General features: G+C 46.3%; 1 protein-coding gene across 5 annotated transcripts in view; it reads left to right on the top strand.

The window, feature by feature from the left end:
- LOC142563991 (uncharacterized) overlaps positions 1-16619 on the top strand; it is an 88918-nt gene that overhangs the window by 52056 nt on the left and 20243 nt on the right. For 4 of the 5 annotated variants that reach the window (XM_075674772.1, XM_075674771.1, XM_075674773.1 and 1 more), the window contains exons 4-29: positions 867-1114; positions 4759-4884; positions 6926-7033; positions 8138-8245; positions 9248-9361; positions 9436-9549; positions 9621-9734; positions 10232-10345; positions 10421-10534; positions 10637-10750; positions 10851-10964; positions 11052-11165; positions 11264-11377; positions 11472-11585; positions 11698-11811; positions 11910-12023; positions 12125-12238; positions 12340-12453; positions 12580-12693; positions 15380-15493; positions 15563-15676; positions 15746-15859; positions 15929-16042; positions 16112-16225; positions 16295-16408; positions 16478-16591. In XM_075674772.1, coding sequence (XP_075530887.1) covers positions 867-1114; positions 4759-4884; positions 6926-7033; positions 8138-8245; positions 9248-9361; positions 9436-9549; positions 9621-9734; positions 10232-10345; positions 10421-10534; positions 10637-10750; positions 10851-10964; positions 11052-11165; positions 11264-11377; positions 11472-11585; positions 11698-11811; positions 11910-12023; positions 12125-12238; positions 12340-12453; positions 12580-12693; positions 15380-15493; positions 15563-15676; positions 15746-15859; positions 15929-16042; positions 16112-16225; positions 16295-16408; positions 16478-16591 — 3098 coding nt within the window. Of the gene's footprint in view, positions 1-866; positions 1115-4758; positions 4885-6925; positions 7034-8137; positions 8318-9247; positions 9362-9435; positions 9550-9620; positions 9735-10231; positions 10346-10420; positions 10535-10636; positions 10751-10850; positions 10965-11051; positions 11166-11263; positions 11378-11471; positions 11586-11697; positions 11812-11909; positions 12024-12124; positions 12239-12339; positions 12454-12579; positions 12694-15379; positions 15494-15562; positions 15677-15745; positions 15860-15928; positions 16043-16111; positions 16226-16294; positions 16409-16477; positions 16592-16619 lie in introns of those variants that run through there. The other variant, XM_075674776.1, reaches the window with a different exon arrangement.

The following is a 16619-nucleotide window of genomic DNA, read 5'->3' on the forward strand; positions in this document are numbered from 1 at the left end:
TACCCTGTTAACTTATCTTTTTTGATAATACTGAACAGGGCACGGTGCCATGTAACAACACCATGAAATAAATATGGGAAATGAGCAAAATGATTTTAGTCGTAAAATCTGATTTACGCAGAGAAGCAGGATGAAGAAAAAGAGAGCAATAGGCTGGGAGGTGTGTCAGTATCACTGGCTACCCTGTGCTGGGAAAAGGGGCATCTTACACAGAAGAGTTGCACCATACATCACTAAGCTCGCCTAATAGCCGCAACGTCCTCAACCTGAAAGCTCCACGAGATTACAAACTCAAAACTTTCTTTACATTTTAGCTTTGACGGGCATAGATATAGTTCTAAGAAAAGCCCACACTTTGTGCAGGCTTCCTTCGCGAGGATACTTTTTAAGACAGTTGTCGCGTCACGAATCGACAAGTGTCGCTGCAAGTGTAGGCAAGTGTCCGTTGCGATGGCACGTCAACAAGTCTCACGATGACGCTTGTGTCGTTTTCCTGCTCGCCCATAAAACATTTCCAGCGTTTCAAGAGGCACCATAGAACAAACAAAAGCCGACGGAAAAGGAAGGATACTGGGAGAGACAGTACGAGCGCTTCAAGTGGAAAAGAAGCTACGCAAAGGAGCACAGAGAAAAGGCAACAGGTCGGGAAGGACGCCGACTGTTGTCCTGTCGTCTTTTCTCTGTGCTTCTACCGTGTTTCTTGTTCCCATGAAGCACTATAGAAATGTCCGAGATGTCGAAGCTTCGACTAGCGCAACTTCGAGCAAAAAGTTCTCACTGTTTCCACTGAGCCACTGTCCCCGCTGTTCCCACTGTCCCTGTGCGCACACTACTTGCACATGCTCAGCGATCGCGTGTGATCGCAGGCCGGAGGAGAAGCGCGACCTGTTCGTCCCGGGTCCCGGCACGTACAACATCGCGGGCCTCTCCGAGAAGGGCAAGGAGACCGTGTCGGCGCCCACCATGGCGCCCAAACTCCGCGAGCCCGAGGGCTTCAAGACGCCAGCGCCGGGTGCCTACAACCCGGAGAAGGCCGAGCAGTGCGTGCTCAGCGCCTCGCCCATGTACACCTTCGGCGCCAAGATCAGGGACCCGAAGCCCGCCGACATACCCGGTGAGCGCACGACTCGCGTCTCGCATCGCGGTCACGTCGCTGTTGTCGCTATACACTGCTGCTACGAGTGTGCACACGCACTGTGGCACGGGGAGCCAGTGCAACCTTTGGTGCACTTGCACGAACACTTCGAGTGGATATGCTATACAGTGTTAGATACCGTCTTTGCCAAACGGTTGCAGGCCACCAATCCTGGGCGAGTTGGTAACATATCCTGGGTGAGTTGCTACAGTGCACGTGTGCTGCTCAGACCTGTGGCGCGTTCCTGCACTGGAACGGTGGTGCATGTGTTACACGTGTGTGTGTGTGTGTGTGTGTGTGTGTGTGTGTGTGTGTGTGTGTGTGTGTGTGTGTGCTTGCGTGCATGCGTGTGTGTTGGTGTGTGCGAGCATGCGTTTTCTGCTTGTGTGAGTGGTGGAGAGAATCGTTCATAAAGAAACTCAGATGTTCTCTTCACCTGAATTTTCGAAGGCGAGAATCGTTCACGTATCGATTCGATCCCAAGCAAGGCTTTGAGGTGGTCAATCCCTGTAGGAATGAAGCCAACTCGAAACCAGCAAATTTGCTGCTTGGAGATGTAGCGCGGCAAAGCTTTCACGCACGTTACAAGGCTCCGACAATGGCGAATCCGTTGTTTTTTGTATCGCAGTGCATGATTCTGGAACAGCACTCGATATGTCAAGTCAGCACGTACAATTTTGGATGGAATCATTGCTATGTGACATCCAAAATCAAGAAAGGGGCTGACAGATGTAATAGCACCCTGTGGTATAAAGGTTATAAACAGGGATCAGGTGCCTCGGCCAGCCTTTCTGAGGCACCTTAGCCCTGTTTAAAACCTTTATACCACAGTGTGCTATGTGACATGAAGTGCATAGAAGCACGCAAAAAAATAAAGAACCAACAGTCTGCAGTTGAGGGTAAACGCGACAGCCACGGTGCCTCAACCTTGTAAGCCTATATGGAATATGGCTTCATCATTGCGATTCATCATCGGACTCCGCGTGCCCTCTGTGGGATATTTCTGCAGTGCAAATGCGGCAGTTCCCGAATATGATGGCACCTATTTACTGCTGTTCTCAACTATTTCCATACGACGGGGCTGCGCCGCCCCGAATACTGCGTGTTTAATTTCAGGCTTATTGCTCGAGCCGGAAGGAGTGAATTGATTGACATTTCACTCGAACCTGCGCTTCCTTTGTGGAGCTCCCTGTTAGTGTGAGCCTGTTGCTGGTCACTGCTGCACATATATCATTCTTTTTTCTTGGGTATGTGGGGTACAGCCCCAGCGAATGCTTCCAACCCGATTCACAAACGCACTCGAAATATGCACATTCAATTGCTCTTTGTCATGAACTTGTTCATTTCGACGCTAATCCTGTCGACAACTTTGCGCTTTCCTGCGTAAGAGGTGACGAGGTAAGTGTTTTCATGACTACCAGAATTAGTTATTCAACGCTGCATTCGCCACAAAAAATACAACGCAGAGTATAGTTCTATGGAGCCATCGTAGTGAACCTTGGTAAAGGCACTTTGGTTTGCAAGCCTCAACTGTTCTTCTGTGTTTTTCCGAATACTCTGTTGGCCTCTCGCGCTACACTTAATTATTTATTATTTCTTGAGTACTGACGTTTCTTGAGTACTGAGCCAGTGCTGCATCAAGCCACAACTCTTGTGACCTTCTGACTCATGCACATACAGCCAACCGCATGAGTTTTCGGAGCACAGAATTTGTTCCGTTTTCTGTCACTGCACCTGAAATTTAGGAGTACAGCGCGATCTTCGTTAGGGAAGGTCATTATACTTCTCCCTTGCGTTGAGGTTATTTTTCCCGCAAAAAAAGATAATAGTTTTCACTAATCGTGAATCCAGGCCTACGAAAATTTTTGATGACTGCGGTATGCATTGAGCAGGTGACTGCGATGCGAAACATATTAAAAACCTGGCAGTCGCAGCGCCATCTGTGATGACTGGGAAAAACCCGCTTGCGGACAACCGAACACGTGCCTTTTTCGCGCGCCCGGCTTCCCGCACTTTCTGTCTTCCGGATAGATGGCGCGCAAACCTTGCGAGCAGACACCGAATGCATAGCGCGCCAATGAAAACAAATGGGCATCCATACGCAAGTTTTGTTAACATCGAGATATCCGTCCACGCTGACCTGCGTAAACGTTTTTGTTGTCTCGACGCACGCAGAGTACTCGACTGAGTATGCGGCCACATTGCCGACGTTGTATACAGCGAGCCAATCGTGCCTTTTCGAAGGCCGTGTATCGTTAAAGATATTTTCTCTCTGATTCTATTCACTTTGCATTGTGCGTCCTGCGAAGTGGCCGATCTCCGTTACGATAGCTTCGCGGCTTCGGACGAGTCAGTGGCGAAGCTCAAAGACGATTGGAAAATGAAAACTGTCGAATCGTTCCGACCCGCCAGTGCTTAGGGGATCCCTGCAGGCAGGGGCACACCTGACAAGCCGATTCGCCACATCTCATCAATGAGATCAGGGCAGGTTTCGTCAGTGACCCTTCCGCAACTTGTAAGCGACGCAGGAACGCTTTCTTGAAGAGCGTATTACATAACACGGCTATTTATTTTGTGGGTGCACGTGTGTGATTGGTCATTGCTGTCACTTTCTCATTTACGTAGCTGGTAAGCCTTTGCTGTGTATTTTATGACGCCGAAATGGAATAAACAGATGTGAATAACGCATGTCTGCTGTTTTCTTCATATACTTCTATATATATATATATATATATATATATATATATATATATATATATATATATATATATATATATATATATATATATGTGTGTGTGTGGACCTAAGTGCTGGGGAAGTTATTTTTCATCTGAAGAACTCTTTAACGACACAAAGGTGGACTTGGCCAGGGTTCATTTCAATTAGAATAACATTATTTTTGAGAATTGGCGTGGATAATTGTTCAATTGTATTTTGCCAGTGGTTGCCACCACCAACGGGCAAGAATTGCTGTACGACCAATTAATAGATTCCTTGACTTGCTCGATTACTGGCAGAAACAAATTAAACTGCGTACATTACGTACGTCCGTTTGCTCATGAGCGCGTTTATATTTTTACAATACACGCGTATATGCCTGAGGCTGAATGATAATTGGATGGAACCATTTGAAGAAGGAAACGATGCTCGCGTTGCCTATAGTGCTACATGTTGCCTTCAGGCCTACAAAATAAACCCTTTTCATTTCGTGCAGAAACCATATGACAGCGTAACTGTTCGAGTTAGTCGTTAAGAATTGGTGGCTCGAACTTTGTTGCGCAACATTATCCCCTTCACTGCTGCCATCTTGCTCGTATGATACACGTTTGTTTGTTAACGAAATGAGTACTTTGTGAGCAATATATTTTTGAGATGTACGTCTTATCTATTCCCGTAGTGAACTGATAATTTTTTTTTTGCATTGCGTGTTCTCTTATTTCGATGTGTGTTCGTATAGATGTGACATCAGTCTTTGAGAAAGCGTAGTTGATAGCAGTACGTTGATTGAGCGAGGTACCCAACTTTCTTTCGTGGCGACTCGGCGGGCGCGAACGAGACTCGAAACGTCGTGCGGGAATGGCTGCGAGAGCCGCGCTCGACTGACGCGCGCGGCGCTGTTTCAGAGGCCGACCGCCCAAGCCAAGAAGAAACTCAACGCCGCCCGCAGCTCGTGCACCGCAACAGGCGAGCGCCCCGCTACTCCTTCGGCCTCAAACTTAAGAGCCTCTTCCGACCCAACGACAACCCTGGTAAACGCACGGCGCATGCGCGTCTTGCGCCTTGCCAGCCACCCAACCCTGCACCAGCTGGCCGCTTGTTGCACCACGCACCCCGCCACGTGCCGAAATATTGCTGCACTTTTTTTTTACATTTAGGACAACGTAAACACTCGAGAAGGGAACATCTGTAGCGCACGCGAAGGCACTTGGAAATCTCTTCCTTCCCAACGAAGAACTTAACAGACGGCAAATGACGTGTTCTGGTCTTTCTAGCCCCGACACCACCGAAATCTGCACTCGCCGCTTGTTGCACCACGCATCCCGCTATATCAGGAAGTGTTGCTGCACTGTTAATGCAATTTGCGTTTTTAGCCTACCTCGGCCACTTTTTGTTTGTCTATCTAGCCTCTTTAGGCCACCCTCTCTTCAATAAAAAAGATGTGTCAAAATTTCGGCGGAGCTGGGTGGATTCGCACCCGCGTCACACAGATTCCTCAAACTAGCCTGACGCTTCAGCGCTGCGCGGCGTATTCCCATGTGCCGCGAGGCAGTAATGCTCAGTGTTATATAGGACACACCGGCGAGCCACCGGCGCAATCTCGGCGGTCACTCTAATGGAAGGAGACTTCGTGCTCTCGCCGCCAGATGGCGTAGCGTGTTCAGAAAGAAGCGCGAGGGAGGAGCTAAGGTGGCAGTATGCGGCTCATACAGGACTTGACCTGACCAACCCTGACTTGCGACTACGCCTGTCATCAGGAATCTTCTGTCGTGAAACGTTATGTCGCGCGTGGTTAGTGTCGCTTACTAACGCTGATTGAATTCGTCATCAACAGCGTCCTGATGCAATAGCTGCAGCGTTCGAGAATAACTTAGGCATATCCTCCTTCCCAACGAAGACCTTGGTAAACAAACGGTAAATGTCGTCTTGTTCTGATCCCTCCACGCCAACGAACGCTAAAGTCTTCGCTCTTTGCACCCCGCATCCTGCTATCTCGCAGCACTTTCACCTTTGCGAGGAAGCAAGCACCGGAAAAAAAAAACGCTGCATAACCTGCATGAAGCACACACACAAAAAAGGTTTTGCACTCATCACTACCACCAGCGACAACATAAAAGACAAACGTGTACATTGGTGTTACCCGTCACGAGCTTGGCACGTCACCATTTGTTGCTTGTTGCCTCACTCACTGCACTGACTGAAGCATCTCGCCATAATTGTTGACTGCATTTGTTTGAGAAAGAAGTCACTGAAGCAAACTGCTCGCAGCTATGTTCACATAACTGGGGTGTTTAAAGTTCGCCCGTGCTTCATTCTTAAATATATTTAGCATCTTGCCCCCTTCAGGAATCAGTGCGTGTTTTCAAAGCAACCATATTTCTCTGCTTCAGGTGAAAGAGACATTTCTCCCTTGATAATTCAGCCTCAGCTCCAATACAATATAATGCAAAAAGAGCTATAAGATGCGAGTGCATGAGGAGCTCAGTTTATTAATGCTCTAATTTAATGATAACACATGTTCGGTCTCAGTGAAGTTGCGGCTGCTCATAATTATTTAACTTAAGGTTACTAAGCTAAGCCTCGTGCAGTGTAGTGAAGTCATCGCGGCGACGTAATGGCACAAAACTTAAAGTTTGTTGAAAAAGTTTTTATCTCCTTCAATTATACTGGCATGCGGGTTTCGGAGACAGTTTGTAAAATAAGGTATTTACGTTACCAGAACCGGTAACAATCGAACCGGCGAGTTATAGCTGAAGCTACTGTTGATACGGCAGTACACCAGGAAAAAATACAGTGCGCTGAACGACGATAGATGGGCACATTGTACAATATAGCTGAAATCTAGATAATTTGCCACGGCATTTGCATTATCAGCAAATCGCCAGCTTGATTCGCCGGAAGAGAGGCAGACAGCGCACAACCTGTTGGATCTTCTCTTTGCTGAAACATGGCTATATACGTAACCCAGCAGGGCACAAGAATGATGGTTTCACGCACAATGATGCAGTCAGGTGCATTTCTGAAATTTAGCGTCCTAAAACAGCGTCGCAATCGGTGGCTACGCGATTGCAGCTCCAGGTGTTTACGACATCGACAAGGGAGACTCGGTGGTCTACCCGAAATCGCCGAGCTTCTCGATGCGCCGACGACTCCGCGGGCCTAGTCCCGAAGAACTGCCAGGTCAGTGCTTGCATTGAGAAATACGCGATGAAATGAAAAAAAAAGTAATTTAGTTGGTCGAAGGTCTGGTGATTGGGAAAGTTTGGGCAAGCCTTCATACTGAGAAACTTTACATGGTTTACAAGCAGCTGTGCTGGCCTGTTTCCACTAAGCACACATCGAAATTCATAGTAAACAAGAAGAAAAACGTCAAGCGAGGAGCCAGAAACTTTTTTTGGATGGCGCAAGAGATGCCTTGAGAATCATTTCGCTAAAGGGCGCGAACTAAGGCCAAATGGAGCGGAACACGCAAGCAGTTAATGAGCAGGAGCTTTCCGAGCTTTAATATCAATGCATAATAATAAACTAGGGTAGCTTATACTCCTCAAGTTGCTAGCTTCCGATGCCTCCCACGCAGGTACAAGACTCACAATAAGAATGATGACAGTAAATTTTTTTATTTTACTGCTTCGTGTATATGCGCCGTGAGGCACCTCCTATGGGCTGCTTTCAGCCGCAGTTGACGTGTGCATTCGAGAACAAACGTGCTGAAAATAATTATTTTTGTTTGACTGGTGGATTCACCGATTGATTTATATACCAGTAAAAAATGTCATAACAAATTAAAAGTGTTAAGGACAGTTTTCTAACGAATGAGGAAGCATGGCGGGCCTGTGTTGCTGCATTCCAGCTTCTTGTGAATACAGACCAGAAAAAAGCCAACCGTACCGTGTATGCGAAATCGCTGAGCTACCCGACACGCCGAAGGGGGATGCTTCGTGGTCCAGAAATTTTTCAATACCCCGGTTAGTGCGCGTCTGAGGACGCTTGCTACATGACTTAAAATGAGCGACAGTCAAAAGTTTATGTAAAGTTCCAATTTTTTAGCTCCTGGAGATTACGAAACAGCAAAGGCAGAGAGTATCACCTTTGTGAAGCCACCAGAGTTTGCCTTTACCTGCAATCTGAAGGATCTAAAGCAAGAATGACTTGAATTTGCGGACCTGTACACATATCTCAAGCAAGGTATTTCTTGAGAATGTTGGGACGGAGCTAAAGCATGCTCATGAAGACGCACTTTTTACATGCCTTGGAAAACTCGTCCTGGTGAATTTCTCCTGCCAGGTCCTGGATCCTACGAAAGTAGAAAAGTGTACGACAGCTCTCGCATCAGACCACCGGAGTATTCCTTCGGCAGGCGCTTGAAGGAATCGAAAACAGAAGACTTCCCTGGTGCGTGAGAAATTTTGTCACCGATTGACTTCGGCACCTTTGGTGCTACGCACTGCGCACTCCTGCACCTTGGTAATTTTGAAATTCGTTGATCCACGCGGAAGCACTTGCGCGAAGTGAGCTAAATAAGGCATCTGAAACGCACGTAAAAAGCTGCTTTCGTTTAGTTCTCTGATTTCCTTGACGTTGCACATAGGTGTTATGCTGTAGAAAAGAAAAAAAAAAGAATTGCGGTCTTAGTGGCATAACTAACATTGAAATATAGCTAAGGAGAATCGATTTGCAGTAAGCCAGAAAAACGAGATAAGACAGAAAAAAAAAACGAAGTAGCTGTGCCCTTTCTGTGGCAATGAGCCCTGCCTCCAGCGAAAGTCATGAAAGAGGAGATAATTGCCCAATTCAGTTAGAAATTTGGGCCAACCATGAGCACACTTTCGGGACTGTAAGATGGCCATGAAACTTGAAGTTTCCTTAATATCACTAGAGTAAACCGGTGCCACGGACGTTCAGGTACACCATTGGAATGATGCGTGGAACATGGGTTTGTCTAATCTTCATGATGGTGACTTTCGAAGTTCTTGAGGCAGTGTCCATTACGCTTTGCCTTCTTAAAGAAGCAATAATATTTTTCTAAACGCTTCAAAGCGGTACGTTTCTGCTTATATGCAAACTTACTGCTAATTGCTGTATTTATACCGCAATAATTTATCGCGAGTGAGCAATTTTAAAATCCGAAAAGCCGTTTGATGCCAGAACGAAAAAGTTTATATCCATTTACTACCCATCATTAAATGATGGTTGAACCGGCATACTTGCAGCACAGAAAGACAATAGTGCCAGTGTTCCTTCCAGTCATTTTTGCAATAACTGTCATATTAATTATGCTTCACACACGAAAATAAAAACAACCCTTTAGCAGTTTCATGGGGTGTGACACCTAAACGGATATTGAAGTTTTGTCAAGGACTCGGGTCTTATCTTCCACACGTGCGGACCACGCAGCACCTGGGACTTACGACATAACCCGAGCTGATGGTGCTGTATACACCAGATCGCAAGAGCGCACGATGGCGCACAGACTGATGGAAAGGCCACCAGACAGCGCTGAGTTTCCGGGTTCGTTCAATGCGCATTCTTCGTCCCCGCGCTCGCAACGGCCATTTTCAGTGACGCAAAGCGTACATGTTCAGCTCCAGGAGACTACGACGCCTCCAAGGCAGACTCGGCAGTCTTCTCACGAGCCCCACAGTTCAGCCTGGCCGAGAGGCTTGAACGCGAGGCTGTGGAGTCGATCGACTTTCCCGGTTTGTGGATTAGTTTTTTGGCACTTTTCTTTTTGGCCTTTTAGCAGTGTGCACAACGCTAACGCTCGCAGGCCCAACAGACTACGACTTAAGCAAAGGAAAGATTATGGCGGCTTATCGGGCCCCGCACTACAGCTTCGGGCTAAAGATCAAAGACAAGCCTCCGGATTCACTGAAGTTCCCAGGTGCGTCATCACCTCAGGGTGTTTGATTTGTGTTGGTCGTGTGAAAACGCGTGTTTTGCTAGCGAATCAAGTAGGGGAATAAAGCTAATTTTCAAACAGCGTCGCACCGAATTCAACCAGTATTTCCGAGTTTTACATTTGCTGACGAACTAGCGTGACGAAGCCCATTGATATAAGGGTAACTGCCGATTTTTGTTATGCACATGAAACGCATGTCATACTTTGTTCAATGATGATATAGCTGATTTGGAATTTAAAAACGCAGTGTACAACCACTTTACGTTGCCGTTTCTTGTGTGCTTATAAACCAAATAAGAAATATTGAGCAACATAATACGAAGTTTAAAGCGATATAACTAGACCGCATGATCTTCGTGCCGCTGGCATGGCTAACTGAAAATACAATGAATCATTCAATCTCCCTATAGCATTCGAACGTACCACGTGTAAGTTATCTCCACAGAACCGTTGTATGCAAGCGCGTATGCCACTTTCAGGTCCAGGAGAGTACAGTCCTGACAAAGCAGACCGGGTGGTGCGCACTCGGTCGCCAGAGTACCGCATAGGGTCAAAGTTAAAAGAAAAGCCGCCCGAACACTTTGACTACCCCGGTTAGTATACCATCGATACCAATTCACGTTATTCACGTGTCTTATGTCGTGCAAGTTCTGACGTCCCTTTTGTAGGGCCAAGCGAGTACCACTCAGAAAGGGCTGACCAGGTGACCAGAAGCCGCTCTCCACAGCACAGAATCGCTGTCAAAATAGCAGACAGGCCGCCGGAATCTCTGCACTACCCGGGTCAGTCGAAACACCGTGCTTGAGAGACGCTGTGCACCACCAGAACTTTAATGTTTGGTCTACTAATGTTCATTACGTCTCTGAATTGAATAACGCCCTCAGGCCCCGGTGAATACGATGTTGACAAAGCGGATCACGTGACAAGGAGTCGGTCGCCACAACACCGCATTGGCGCCAAGTTAAAAGACAAGCCTCCCGAGTCTCTGAGCTACCCGGGTCAGTTACATTTAATAACTGTTCGAACGAAAGTGAGTTGCTTTTACGTTTGTGTTGCCATTCATGTTCGTTATTGACAATAAGTAAACAATCCCTTTAGGTCCGGGCGAATACAATGCCGACAGAGCAGACCACGTGACTAGAAGCCGTTCACCGCAACACTGCTTTGGAATCAAGATAAGAGACAAGTCCCCAGAGTCTTTGCAGTATCCTGGTCAGTGACGATTATCAAATTCTGTAAAGAAACTTGCGCGGTATTCTTTAGGATCATTGTTAGAAAAAGGCGGAATGCTATCCTTAGGGCCTGGCGAATACGATGCCGATAAAGCAGACCACGTGACGAGGAGCCGCTCCCCGCAACACCAGATTGCCTGCAAGTTAAAAGAAAGATCACCCGAGTCGCTTGACTTCCCCGGTCGGTCACTTTCGATTACTTTGCATCCATCCATTATTTCGTACTTTTAATTGACTACCTTCTTGCCACTTATTACTGAAGTACGGCGACATCTTTAGGTCCAGGGGAATACAATGTGGACAGAGCGGACCATGTGACAAGAAGTCGGTCACCACAGTACAGAATCGGCGTCAAAATAATCGACAAGCCACCAGAGTCTCTAGACTATCCAGGTCAGTTGCTTTTAATGAATTGCGAGAACTAAAGTACTTTTCTTGCTATGGAATACCCATGTTCATCATCGGTAAATTGAAATCACGCTCCCAGGACCTGGTGAATACAATGTCGAGAGAGCAGATCACGTGACGAGAAGTCGCTCACCGCAACACCACATGGGCGTGAAGCTTAAAGACAGGCCCCTGGAATCTCTTGATTATCCGGGTCAGTGCCTAAGTTACTTAGTTCTATTTAGAGCGCCAATTTTTGCTTAATTTGTATTACTTTTCATCGCCGCCCAGTAGCGCTAAAGATGCACTCGCGACGGCGTTTTCAGGGCCAGGAAAATACCTTGTGGACAAAGCGGACCACATGACTAGAAGTCGTTCACCGCAACACAAAATTGGAGTCAAGCTTAAACTCCAGCCACCGGAGTCTCTGGGATATCCGGGTTGGTCGCGTTTATTTAGAACTTGCTCTGTTTATTATTGTTTCATGTATAGTCGCTTGTTGCTGCTGACCCCAGCTAAAGTGTGATTTTATCTCTAGGTCCAGGAAAATACGATGTGGAAAGAGCAGACCACGCGACAAGAACTCGTTCTCCGCAACACAGAATTGGCGCGAAGCTGAAAGAAAAGTCACCGGAATGTCTGCATTATCCTGGTTGGTCCCGTATAAAATGATGAAATTTGCATTCATTTCGCTGTCGGCTTCTATTGAAGCCTGATCACAGATAAATAATGCAAACAAAATCAAAAACCTAGGTCCGGGAGAATACAACGTGGACAGAGCAGACCCTGTTACGAGAAATCGCCCGCCAGAGCCCCACATTGGCCTCAAGCTAAAGGATAGGCCACCAGAATCTGTGCAGTATCCTGGTGTGTTGGTACATCTCTTGTTTTTGTCAATACTAAAAGAATTCTCTATGAGATCGAAATTATTAGGCTCCCGTTTTTATAATTAATACCGACGTTCTTAGGTCCCGGTGAATACAACGTGGCTAGAGCAAATGATGTCACAAGAAGCCGGTGCCCCCAGCACCGAATCGGAATCAAGCTAAACGACAGGTCACCGGAATCACACGATTTCCCCGGTTAGTTGCATTTACATAAGAACCATTTTCCTTCGACGATAAAACCCCTATTTCTTCACTTTCATATGCCGCGGTTTACTCAGTCGTTACTGTCATACCATGCTAAACACAAGTCGACATGTCTAGGCCCAGGGGAATACAATGTGGATACAGCAAATGACGTCACAAGAAGTCGATCCCCCCAGCACCGAATCGGAATCAAGCTAAAGGACAGGTCACCGGAATCACACGATTTCCCTGGTTATTTGCATTTGCATAAGACCCTTTTCCATCAACGATAAAACCATATTCCTTCACTTCTCCTTATCGATGTGCTGAGTCGTTACTGTCATGCTATGCTAAATGCAAGCCGATATAGCTAAGCCCAGGAGAATTCAACGTCGATAAAGCCGATCGTGCCACAAGAACCTGCTCACCTCAGCATCGCATTGAAGTCAAATTGAAGGACAGAGCACCGGAATCAGTCGAGTATCTGATCTGTTATATTCTATCATAAACGTCAAGACAACATTTTATACTGCCGCTGTATTGCTACTGTGCGATAAATTTATGATAAGATAACGTTATAATCAGGTAGAATATCCAACTTAGGAGAGATCCTTTTACTGGAAGGCGCTCGCTGGCCCACTCTGTTTGTTCAAATTCAAAGAATAGTACACTATAAAATTGGAAGGTGCGCTTGTTCGTTAAAATAAGCCTTCCATTTAACTCCGAAGATTTCTTGCAAAAGCTTGTACAATACTGACCAATTTGTTCTATTGCTACAAATTCTTGCATATTATATTCAGTTTCTTAAGATATATTTTACATGTTCGATTAATCTCTTATATCCGCCCAAATTATTAATGAAAGACATATGCTCTAAAAAGAGGAGTATGTGTAAGGTTCATCCGTAAAGCCCATGTGTTAGGTTCGAGTGCAGTTACCCGAGCAGATGATAAAGAAAGGAACCGAAGACTTCGACGAACGCGCTCAAATGCCGGAACTCTAGCGCACACGCACGCAGAGAGTGGCTGGTCTCAGACGATAGAAGCAGAAGACGCAGGAGCCTGAGCCATTACTGTTCTTCCTTAGCGATGTCAGCAAAAACAACTTGGGCGAGTTCAGCTCGGGCTGGGTAGTTGAGGGGTTAATAGCTTACTTCTTGCAACCCTTCATGCCCTACCTTTACCGACTGGTGTTGACGCTCGACGACTTTCTTAGGCCCCGCGAAATATAGTGTAGAGAAGGCAGACCGTGTTGCAAGAAGCCGCTCTCCACAGTACCGCATTGCTTTCAAGCTAAAAGACAAACGGCCGAAATCGGAAAACTATCCTGGTCTGTCGCATTGGCTGTTTTGAATTTCCTGCACGTTTCCTATAAGGGATTTTTTCTTTACGTTGGGGGCTAACACTAGGAGTAACTTTCGCAGGTACAGGATACTACAATCGGGGCTCAGTAGGCTGCGTAAGAAGACGTATAGGACACCGCTTTACAAAATACGAATCAAGAGATTAAATAGGGATCAAGCTAAACAATAAACTGCCAGAACTGCTGGTCTAGCCATGTCTACGCCGTAAGTTTTTTGTGCAAGACAGATCTACTGTACGCGTATGGTGGACTTTGTTTTACTATTTTGCTAATGACATGACATTCGAGTGACGCATTCAAGTCCGGGAAAATGCGGTGTGGAAAAGGCGGCGAGCTTTACAAGGCACTCGCCGCAGCATTTGATAGACATCGTGTATAAGCACAGGGTACGAAAATTGATAGACTTTCCTGCTAATTGGTAGCGGCAACTCGTGCTCTCATGTAAAGTTTGGCCATACGTGTGTTTCTTTGCATTATTTATTTATCGACGCTGACACCGGAATCGTAGCCATGAGACCAGGTCAATATGATGTGAATAAGGCGGATAAAGTGGTATAGACTAGATCAGTCTAGAATCAGCTAGGCATTCAACTGAAGGATAAACCGCAGGATTCATTGGAATTCCTAGGTTAGTGGCGCGTAACGATCTCTGCTGGTGTTAAAAGATGTTGGTGATTGTTAATTTTAGCTCCCGGGCATTAGCAGGCCAGGAAGGCCAATCTTGGGACCCGTGAAAGGCCTTCGCAATACAGCAACGGCACCGAGTTAAGAGAAAAAAGGCGGATTCATTATTTTATCCTGGTTAGTGGAGTTCATTTGGTTAATGTGACGGAGTACGTTCAACGACTTTTCTGTTTCCTCTTCAGGTTCAGGAGCGGACAACGTTGAAAAAGCAGAATATGTTGTCTACAGTCACTCTTGAGCACAGGATCGGCATCAGATTAAAAGAAAGGGAACCAGACTCATTCGATTATCCTGGTCAGTCGAACTAGAACTTAATGAAATAGCTCATTAAAACAATATGTTGCTCTCTCTATAGGTCCAGGAGAGTACAACGTCGAAAAAGCGGACTGGGTCTTGCGTACTCGTTTTCCTGTCCACAAGATTGGCATTAAATTATGAGAAAGAAGGCCAGAATATTTTGATTACTCTGGTCAGTTGGTATCACTTGCCTGTAGGGAAACACGACTTTCACCGAATGTATTGCTGTTTCCTCAGGTCCTGTAGAATACAACATCGAAAAGGCAGACCTTGTTGTCGGCACTCATTTTCCTGAGCATACATTCGGCGTCAGTTTAGGCGAAAGAAAGCCGGATTCATTGGATTACCCTGGTCAGTCCATCTTACAAGGCCATAGTGAAGCAGGACATTCACTGACTCCGTTGCTGTGTATTTAGGCCCTGGAGAGTACAACATAGAAATAGCAGATAGAGTTGCACGCGGCCACTCTCCAGAGTACAAAATTGGTGTCAAGTTAAAGCAGACGAGACCGGATTCATTGCATTACCCTGGTCAGTTCGTTGTACGATGCTATAGGGAAGCAGGAAATTCACTGACTCTGTTGCCGTGTATTTAGGTCCTGGAGAGTACAACATAGAAAGAGCCGATAGAGTGGCACGCAGTCACTCTCCAGAGTATAAAATCGGGACCAAGCTAAAGGAGAGGAGACTGGATTCATTGGATTACCCTGGTCAGTCCATCTTACAGATTTTGTCATAGTGAAGGAGGGCATTCACTGACTCTATTGCTGTGTCTTTAGGTCCTGGAGAGTACAACATAGTAAGAGCTGATCGAGTGGCACGCAGTCACTCTCCAGAGTATAAAATCGGGACCAAGCTAAAGGAGAGGAGACTGGATTCATTGGATTACCCTGGTCAGTCCATCTTACAGATTTTGCCATAGTGAAACAGGGCATTCACTGACTCTGTTGCTGTGTCTTTAGGTCCTGGGGAGTACAACATAGAAAGAGCTGATCGAGTGGCACACAGTCACTCTCCAGAGTATAAAATCGGGACCAAGTTAAAGGAGAGGAGACTGGATTCAGTGGATTACCCTGGTCAGTCCATCTTACAAACTTGGCCACAGTGAAGCAGGGCATTCACTGACTCTATTGCTATATCTTTAGGTCCTGGAGAGTACAGCATAGAAAGAGCTGATCGAGTGGCACGCAGTCACTCTCCAGAGTATAAAATTGGTGTCAAGTTAAAGGAGACGAGACCAGATTCATTGGACTACCCTGGTCAGTTCATTTTACAAACTTGGCTATAGTGAAGCAGGACATTCACTGACTCTGTTGCTGTGTATTTAGGTCCTGGAGAGTACAGCATAGAAAGAGCCGATAGAGTTGCACGCAACCACTCTCCAGAGTATAAAATCGGTGCCAAGTTAAAAGAGAGGAGACTGGATTCATTGGATTACCCTGGTCAGTGCGTCTTACAAACTTGGCCATAGTGAAGCAGGACATTCACTGACTGTGTTGCTGTGTCTTTAGGTCCTGGAGAGTACAACATAGAAAGAGCTGATCGAGTGGCACGCAGTCACTCTCCTGAGTATAAAATCGGGACCAAGTTAAAGGAGAGGAGACTGGATTCATTGGATTACCCTGGTTAGTCCGTCTTACAAACTTGGCTATAGTGAAGCAGGACATTCACTAACTCTGTTGCTGTGTATTTAGGTCCTGGAGAGTACAGCATAGAAAGAGCCGATAGAGTGGCACGCAGCCACTCTCCAGAGTATAAAATCGGTGCCAAGTTAAAAGAGAGGAGACTGGATTCATTGGATTACCCTGGTCAGTCCGCCTTACAAACTTGGCCATA

The sequence above is a fragment of the Dermacentor variabilis genome, chromosome 11 (assembly GCF_050947875.1).
Source record: "Dermacentor variabilis isolate Ectoservices chromosome 11, ASM5094787v1, whole genome shotgun sequence".
NCBI lineage: Eukaryota > Metazoa > Arthropoda > Arachnida > Ixodida > Ixodidae > Dermacentor > Dermacentor variabilis.